Here is a 9,743-nt window from a genome sequence, read left to right as displayed (position 1 = left end):
TTTGATGAACGTTTATATTATAAAAATAAAAATTAATAGATACATATTTCAAGGGTTAAATAATTAATTTTACATCATTTTTTGATTTTGAAGAAATAATAATTATTAACATGAAAAATCTTATCACAAAAAAAAAGATAAGTTTTACGTATATAAGAATAAATTTTAAGTATATTGAGTTAACTTTTATTACGGTGTACAATATTTATTATACGAAACTTGTAAATAAGAATTTGTGAGGATCAACATGACGTATGCGGCCAATAAATTGAGTATGTGACCAACTAGTCTTATAAAGCATTGTGATAGAAAATTTTACGTCCACAACTCTTTACAGGGATAAAGTTAACCAAGCAATATTGTTTCGAACCTAAAATATTTTTGCGAACAAGGGGTAGGATACAATTGCATGTCTTTTGCATATAACACTCCAAAGTCCATTTGCAAACTGATAATTATCAACATTTTAATCAAATGCTTTGAATCATTTTACTTGTATATTGTTTGGAAGGTGGCATAAGTACTATGGAGTGCCAAGTTTATCTTGGTTTAATGGTCATGGAATCTTATAACTAGTAATTGTGACATTATAATGGTAAGTGTAATGGCATTTAAGATGGGAAATCTTAGAAAGATTGGTATAAAATAAAGTCATATAGTGACATATTGATATAAAATACCATTTAAAGGATATTATATGGAGTATTTACGTTTAAAAACTTTAGCCACAAATCAAGGAATCTAAGGTTTTAAATACTTACGTCATAAATCCAATTAGTAAAAGGTACACCCGATTGCGTGTAGCTCTGGGTCAAAACTACGTCGTTTTGATAGTTTTTTACCAAAAAAGTAAAATAAATTAATAAGATAAAAATACTTTCCAGATATTTTGGTATCTTTTGGCAGTTATATTAGGATAGAATTTTTAAATTTAAAAAACTGCCAAATAAAAAGTCAATAGAAAAGGAAAAAGATTTAGAGATTCAATTAGAATCCTCGTTGATGTCGTCAAAAGGGGAAAACCAAAATAAAGAACATCTTCATCACCAAAAATCGCAAATTAGGCGACACAGTTGCTCAAATTCGTAAATTACGTATGTGTTAATCTTCATTTATTCAAGTAAGTGTGTATTGATGTTCTTTTCATGTGTAATTTAATTGTTAATTTCATTTATTTTGACAGTTTTTGATAATTTTATCTATTATTAATTGGAATTTCATGGGTTTTCTTTACACCCAAGAACAGACGTGCATCTTAATCAATGGAAGATGTAGTGTTTATCAACCAGCAATTAGAATTTGTCCTATTTTGCGTTGATTTCCTTTTCCAATTGAACATGTGCTTTTCTTCCTAGTCATGTGCTTGTAGTTGTAAATATGTACTTTTATGTGAAATAATGTTTTTTTGGTCATAGTTATGTGCTTGTAGTTGTAAATATGTACTTATATGTGAAGTAAGATGTACTTTTATATATAGTAATGTGTTTTTGGTCTTAGTTATGTGCTTTTGGTTAAATGTATTTTTTTTTGTCCTATCATGTACTTTTACACCTTCAATGTATTTTTGTTTTACGATTTGTTTTTTATATGCCTTTACACATGTATTGTATTTCTACTCCATATTAATTTAATACATGATACGAGAAATATGGAGTATGAAAAAACCGCAAATAAAACAATGTAAATTGTTAAAGATTTAAATGCAAATAAAAGTAACTGATTGTTTTTGTAAAGATTTGTTAAAATATTAATAGAATCTTTAACTTTTTTAATCAATAAAAATAACTGATTGTTTTTGTAAAGTAACCATGATATGCGTGGTTTGGGGGGGAAGTTAGTTATGTGATTTTACATTTTTTTTTTGGCAAAAAATATCAAAACGACGTAGTTTTAACCCGGTTGCGTGTAGAGCTACACGCAACCGGGTGCACCTAATAATTTGCGTCATAAATCTTGTAAGTAGTATGTGTTCCACTTTCCTCCTATAATGTTGGGTAATACGTTTAGAAAATTATTTTGTTCATTTTATTTTCACTTATTTCAAGAAAAATAAGTTCTGCTAAATTCAAATAATATAAGTTCATGAAAAATAAAGGTTATTCAAGTAATAATTAAAATAAGTTTTATAAATTTTAATAAGTTTAGATAAATTCAAGAAAAATAAGTGAAAATCAGGTGAATATGACGCAACTTAAGTTAAAGGATTTTTTGTTGACCAAAATTCTTACAACCTAAACAATCCTCACTTGTCCCTATCTATTTTAGTTCAAATTCGGTTTAAGCATGTTTGTATTTTAGTAGTATTGTATTGTTTCACCCTCTTTTGGGGAAAAAAAATAAGTTGAAAGTGAGCAATCAATGTTTACATAGGTGCAATTGCCAATATGGCACTATCTAAGGTATGTTCAACTGTTTAAGGTCGTTAAACATATGGCCTTTGTGGTAATCGATATAAACATAAGTGAGATTACCACTATTTTGCTTGTTTTTAGTTTAGTTGTCTTTGTCTGTTTATTGAGGACAATATTATGACTTTGGTCTTCATGTTTGAAGCACGGTGCGATCCAATACGGAAAAATTATGTTAAGGTAGGGTATAAAGTCGAGGGTCGTGCTCTGATCACGTATTTTTGAGAAAAGAATAACGTATTATACGGCAAAGCATGTAAGCATGTAAACATGACACGAGCATGCTGGCATGTGCTCTTTGGCTGTGCGTACGTGATGCCAATTTGAAAATTTCAGCACCACACAACACAAAGGTTATGGCTTGGTCTGGTTCCGCCTATCAAGCCCATGGCACACGGGCCGACACGAGGCAACAGTCTGACATGATCTACAACCATCTTTACTCACTATTACTAGACTTCAATTGAGTTGATGAGGGAAATGTCCAAAATAAAACAACGATGTATTCTCGTTAATACTTGTAACATTTTCTTTTTGACATTGGTCCACTAATTCTTTATTGTTTCTCTCTTCTTTGGGATCTTCTTTTCACCCCACTTACACCAATTTTATTTTTAATATTATTTCTCTCGCACATAAATAATTTTAAAGTATCACCATTAACCCCACTTGCACGTTAATTTATTTATTTTCGTGTATTATCCATAAAGATTCCTGAAACTACTCGCAAATATAAGTATTGCGATTATTCGGATACGGAAGAAGTAGTTGATTTAAACATAATCATCAATTATTGTTCTACAAATCTACAATAATGAATGAAATGTACTCCATAGAATACTCTGTACTTTCTATTCTTTTGTGTATCGCTATTCGACGTCTTCGTTTGCTAAAAACGCCCGCGTATTTTACTTGGAATGACGGTTGTGCCCATATAAAATTCTAAATAGTAATAATAATAATAATAATAATAATAATAATAATAATCTGGGAGTGGGGGCCCAGATTGTATCTCGGCTCCCCACCAACTTCTTGTAGTTTACTTGATCTTTGTAGCTTGTTAAGCTTGTAACGTTTTGGTGGTTTCCCATAATAATAATAATAATAATAATAATAATAATAATAATAATAATAATAATAATAATAATAATAACAATTTATAACAGTAATAATATAACAATAATAATAAAAATAATAATGATGAAATAATAATAATAATAATAATAATAATAATAATAATAATAGTGTGACTGATGCGTCTATTCGGAAGCGGGTCAAGTACGAAACACGTTGCAGGGCCATTGGTTATGGCTTTCTTCCGTTCTCTTTCTCTTCTTTGGGGGAGCTGGATAAGGATGTTATTGCGTTGCTGAAGCGGATTCAGAAGTTTTCTAGGACGCAGGACATTGAGGCTCGTGTTGCTGCTCATATTTTCACCAGGATAGGTTTTGCTATAGCCAGAGGAGTGGGGGCCCAGATTGTATTTCGATTGCCCACTAATTATTTGTAAAATGTTTGACTTTGTTAGCATTTGATTTATAATAATAATAATAATAATAATAATAATAATAATAATAATAATAATAATAAGGGGTCGATTAGGGGAATTGAATTGGGGAATTTGGGGCGATTAGGGTCGTGCTCAAGGGGTGATTAGGGGGTCCAGGCCGGCGATCCGATAGTGACCGGCGAGGGCTGTTTCCGTGGCCGAGGGCTGCTTTGGTTAATTCAAGTGAGGAACGTAGCAGGGATATTGAGGAGCAGCAACATTCAGGAGGGTGTTTTGCGATTAGGGTGCAGCGATATTCGGGATTAGCGTGGGTGTTTGTTGCGCCTGTTGCCGCTTGAAATTAGCGGCTGGTAGCCATGGTGTGCCGCCAGCAAATGGTGGTACCGACCACGGCTCAGCCGCACCAAATCTGCGGGTGAGCCATGGTCGGTACCACCATTTGCTGGCGGCACACCATGGTTACCAACTGCTAAGTTTGTGCGGCAACAATATTCTTTTTTAAAATAATGTTAACGGTAAGCATCATCAACATCAGAGGCAATCAACAATGCTGCTTAATATGTTTACTCCGTAAGATTTATGGTGATGAAGATGCTGCTTAATCTTTTGAACTTGATAATGATGATGCTGCTACTTAATTTGTTTATCAATTTTGAACTAGATGATGATGATTTTGTTTATCAATTTTGCTTCCACTTACTAAATAGTAAATACTGATTATGATTGGCGATATATTTTTATTCTTATTAGTATTCTTGTTATTTTTTCATTTTCATTACTCATTCGTACTATTGTTATTTATTATTATTATTATTATTGAAGGGGGTTAAATATCAAAAGGGTAAAATTGTATTTTTCTATACTAAATGCGGACGTTTTTAGGAAAACGCGGACGTCATTTAAAAATTCCCTTCTTTTTTTTCTCCATTTCTTATCTTAAGATTACGAGACATTCATGACACCTAAATTAAAAAAAAAAAAAAAAAAAAAAAAAAAAAAAAAAAAAAAAAAAACAAAAACAAAAGGTGAAAATACAAGAGGACGTAAATAAATTAGACAACGAAGCAAAAAGTAAATGGATTAACATGAGTCCCTAGTCCCAAGAGGGAGTGGTAGCAGAGTCAGAGAGCTGAAAGTTTTCCATGTGCTTTTTGGCCTTTTTCCTTTAAATTGGCTTTTGGATTCCAGAAATTCTGAATTCTGAGGCTGATTCCGCGATAATCAAATACTCTTCTCCTTCCACTGCATTCTGCATTCATTTCATTTTTAGTAATTTCCACATGGCTTATCTACCTGCTTGGCTGCTTCTGCCTGCTCATTACTTAATTCTTCCTGCTATCATTTTTAGTTTACCATCATTTACCATTTTCTCTAATAAAACAATTTTAATTGCTCAACTCTCTTTAGTCCTCTACTCACTTGTCACTCCCACTCCACTCCATTTGTGCTTGTCTAGGTTCATCCCCTTCTCAACTTAGATTACTCCCCCGTCTCTTAATACTCGACCTATTTTAACTTTTTACACTATTCACATAATTCACTTTAACCCTATTTTATTTCTAGTATATGAAAACAAATGTTAGTATATAATATATTGTTGGATTCATTTTGATATATATTTTCATAAAATTAATATTTTATAAGTTTTTATAATATGTAGTTAAAGAAATTGGTGGTCAAAGTTGTGCATTGACAAGCGTGTTCGGTCAAAACAGGTCGAGTATTAAGGGACAAAGGGAGTATATTTTGAGTATGTCTCCTACGAGATCATCAAACGCGTAAGACTGTTGATGTCAACACTAAACAAGATAATTAATTGATTTGAAACTATAACTACGGAGTTTTGATTATATAGTGTAACAATTTGATTAAAAAAATCCAACTATTTGGTAAGAAGTTAATCTTTTACAAAGTACATAACTTCGTTACATATAAGTTCTTGTATTATGGAGTACATTTATCTTCAAGTGCATACAAGAAGTTCATGGAAACATCAATATAACCTTCAATCCATATCATTATTTGCAAACATTATCTAAGTATATTATTATAAGTTGGTGAAATGTAAGAGAAACCCTTCCTTAAAGTGCATTTAGTGGAGATTGAACCCTAGAGGCCCAAGACATTGCTTGGTTCTAACTTCTAATACAACATAATGTACTCGAGTAGCAGAGTTTGGTCTACTTATGAGTTTCCACACTAAAATCAATTGACAATAATGAGAGTATTGTGACTCTAAGGTGGTATTTTCTCTCATCTTTTTCCAATGTGGGACAACTCACATGTGGACAACATAGGGCTTCAACATAAACTAAAAATAAAAACATGAAAATAAGACCGGTTTTTCAATTATCTTATTAATATAGATAATCACACTAGTGGATAAAAGGGATTAAAACTGTATCTGTTTGGATTATAGAGTACATTATTGATTATTTGGTGCAACCCTTATCTGAATTTGGGTTATGCCCAATCTAAATGGTTTGTGAAAGCTATCCTCCCCAAAAACTGGGAATGGAGGAGTAAAAAACAATTGCTTACCACATAAATGCATTCTCAGTTCTTTGCCAGGTATATTAATCCAACCAACAACCATCCCCGGCCCTCTGAATAAACCACCTTCAATGATCGATCTTGCAAAATTGTTTGTCCATTTTCATTTACTACTCTGTAGAGGCGTAGAGCTAATAAGTTACTGCGCCCGGTAGAATTTCCTACACAATTTGGAGTACCCTTATCCTTCCCCCCTCGGCCCTCGCTATTGCACATTTGTACTTCGGAGTACTCCGTAGTACATTGTACAATACATGTACACGCACATTCACCTGAAGATTTATAATTTGAGTCCATTCCATTACCAACCCATAACTTTTTTTTTCTTCAATAAATAACACATTCAAACCCTCATCAATTAACAAGGACATTACAACCGCAAGAACAACTTGAAAACAGAATTACCATACTCGATAATCTAAACTCTAAAATGTGATGTTAGATTATTTACCAATAACCACCAATTGTTTTCTACCTCAGAAAAATGGATAAACAAAACAAACAGGACTACCTGTAAAATTTCCATTTTCACATGGAGGACGAAACCATTTTTTTGTTTTTTTTTGTTTTTTTTGTGAAAGACAAATTTAAAACATCACTATTCTATAAAAATGAAAGATTTTTTTACATCATAATAACAATAATGATGATAACAATAACAGTAACAAACTAAATGGAACCGTTTTCCGGCGCCGTGGGCCCGGAACTAGACCCTTCACCATCTCTGTCACCGGTACTAAGACGAGAGAGAAGCTCTCTCATGGCACGAATTTGCATCTCAAGCGCCGGAATATAATCCGTCGCTTCTTCAAGAATCACCGGAAGCGGCTCTTTCCGGCAACCGGGAACTAACCGTCCAAGAGTCTTCACCTTCCTTTGGACAGCCGGTAAACTATTACCTTTCCCTTTAAGCTTTAATATCTCTAGCTTCGGCTTCCTTTGCGGTGGTGACCTGTTAACTCCGGTAGCCGTCACACGTTGGCGTTTGTGAAGCTTCTTGTTAAGGAAGCTGATCCGGAAACGGCTCATTAAGATAGCTCGGCTCCAGCGTGTCCTCCCACGCGCCGCCACCGCTAATGCTTTGTCCGCGGCTTCTCTCACTATCCGACTTGGCCGAGGTGTCGCCGCTGACGGTGACGATGACGTGGAAGGAGAAATACGGACTTGGCGGAGAGCTTGAAGGAGCTTTGTAGAGTAGATTTGTTGAGTTTTTTCGGATTTCCAAGAAAAAGTTTGAATGCCGTCGCCATTGTTAGGGTTTACGGAAGAGAGAGATTGCGATGATTGTTGTTGTTGAGAGATTTTCATCTTCTTTTTCCGACGCCTTGATTCCCTTGCTCTGTTTGAGCTGCTCGAGACTGGATTCGCTACTACTGAAGGTGATGATTCCATTATTGTTATTATTTTCGAGCTTTTCTCTCTCTCCTCCTTTCGATCAACCAGTAGGAATTCAAGGATATTGCTGCGGATAACCAAAACCTTTTTCTGACGCTTATTTCAGTGTTTTTTCTCTTTTCTGATGATCCAATCTGCAGAAACCAAAAAAGAAAGAGAGAGAACCAATCAAGATGATTAGATTCACGAAAAGAGGATATTCTTTTAGGTGAGATTCTACTGATTTCAATAGAATCGAAATTTCTCAATAAAATGCGAATTTTCTGACAGATTAAACCCTGATAAAGCAAAAATCACTTGAAAATTCAGCTTAACAAACTGAATTATCGTCAAATATGATGAACAGAATCGAAGAATCGTCAAAAATAATCTACAGCTCCAAAAAAAAACAGAATAATTATACTGACACTTTCGACAAAAGTTCAAGATAAAATGTGAATTTTCTGACAGATTAAACAACAGACGTAGCGAAAATCACACAGAAATTCAACACATCAAACAGAATAATCGAATTAACATAAAAAAAAACAGAATAATCGAATTTTCAAGAACAAAACAGAATAATCGTGGAATATAATCGGTAAATCGTAAAAAACGATGAGATTAAGATGACGAAATGCATTCAAAACTCAACATAATTCATTTTGCTAAGAATAAACAACAAATTGATGAGAAGTACAGAGTTGATTGAATCAAGTTACCTAGAAATTGAGGGAAGACAGAGAAAAAAGATGACGATCAAACAAAACGACGACAACTGAACAACCGTTTGTGAGGTATGATGAAGAGGAGAGAGAAAGGTGAGTGGGAGGTGATTTTAGGGAGAGAGAAAGAGAGAGGAAGGAAGAATGCATGTGCGGGAGAAAGGAGAAGGCAAATAAAAGCGGAAGAGTGGGGGGAGAGGAAATGGAAAAGGAAAAAAGGAGAAAAATATATTATGGTGGAGATGGAAAAGCACGCGTCGTTTCTTCAATATCACAATTAATCTTTACTGTTCTTGGTGTCGTTTGGATGGATTCTTTTTCTCTTTTGTTTCTTTGTGTTTTTCCTCAATCTCCTCGTGAAAAATAGGCATTTTGTTGTTGAATTTTTTTAATATGAAAAATAGGCTTTTTATTGGTGTTTTGATTTGATATTGAATGTAATTACGCCAATGAAAAATGTGAAAGGACGTAAATTTTTTTTTTTTTTTTAACATATAGGCTTAAATTTGCATAATTGAAAAGGTTTTACAAACTATATACTACAACTCCTAAACCACTGAGGTCTTTATAGACCATTACACATACTACATAGGTAACAAAATACATAGGCCAAAACACCAGAGGGAGGTATGCTCTTCTTGTGTCATCCCGTGCTTTTGTCGAACCTGCCTTGATTATTGCCAAGGCCTTTTGTGAGTGTGAATTCTTTATAAGAGATAGCGTAGAAACCAGGACGATTACCATTTGAAGTCCCTTTCGAGAACCTGTAGAGCTTAAAAGACAAGGAAAGAACCGAAAAGATAACAACGCCCAAGGCAAGGGTGAAAGACCTTGTGATTTTAACACAAGCGTCTTGAGTTAATAAACATAACTCGGATAGCATGCTATAAATCCCAAAAAATTGGGGAGCAGCGTTTACATTTGAGGTTGTGAAAGCATCGAGAAACATTCTCAACGCTGACCTAAAATGGGGATTAACATAAGCTAACCTCCACGACCAAAGAACAACCCCTACCCTAGGACACAAACCTTTCCTAACTCCTACTATTCCTTCCCTAATCAAACTACCAGAGCAACATACTCCAAGCCCACAACCGAAAGAGATGAAGTTCCCCAACACACACTGACCTATACTTCCTCCATTAACAACTTTAGAGAAAGAGAGAACTTCAA

The 9,743-nt window shown here is 34.0% G+C and overlaps 1 protein-coding gene across 1 annotated transcript; it reads right to left on the bottom strand.

The window, feature by feature from the left end:
- Window positions 1-6,960: 6,960 nt before the first annotated feature.
- LOC110801473 (transcription factor bHLH147) lies at window positions 6,961-8,902 on the bottom strand. The gene is made up of 2 exons (XM_022006839.2): window positions 8,568-8,902; window positions 6,961-8,000 (listed from the first exon to the last, which is right to left on the bottom strand). The coding sequence occupies exon 2, from the start codon at window positions 7,861-7,863 to the stop codon at window positions 7,141-7,143; it is 723 nt and encodes a 240-aa protein (XP_021862531.2). The 5' UTR covers window positions 7,864-8,000; window positions 8,568-8,902; the 3' UTR covers window positions 6,961-7,140.
- Between the last annotated feature and the right edge of the window lie 841 nt (window positions 8,903-9,743).

The sequence above is a fragment of the Spinacia oleracea genome, chromosome 3 (assembly GCF_020520425.1).
Source record: "Spinacia oleracea cultivar Varoflay chromosome 3, BTI_SOV_V1, whole genome shotgun sequence".
Classification (NCBI taxonomy): Eukaryota; Viridiplantae; Streptophyta; class Magnoliopsida; order Caryophyllales; family Amaranthaceae; genus Spinacia; species Spinacia oleracea.
The sequence above is the reverse complement of the archived record's forward strand: the minus strand, read 5'-3'. Positions and strand labels throughout refer to the sequence as shown.

Coding starts and splice junctions, on each gene's coding strand:
- LOC110801473 (XM_022006839.2), bottom strand. CDS start 7,863: ATGGAATCATCACCTTCAGTAGTAGCGAATCCAGTCTCGAGCAGCTCA.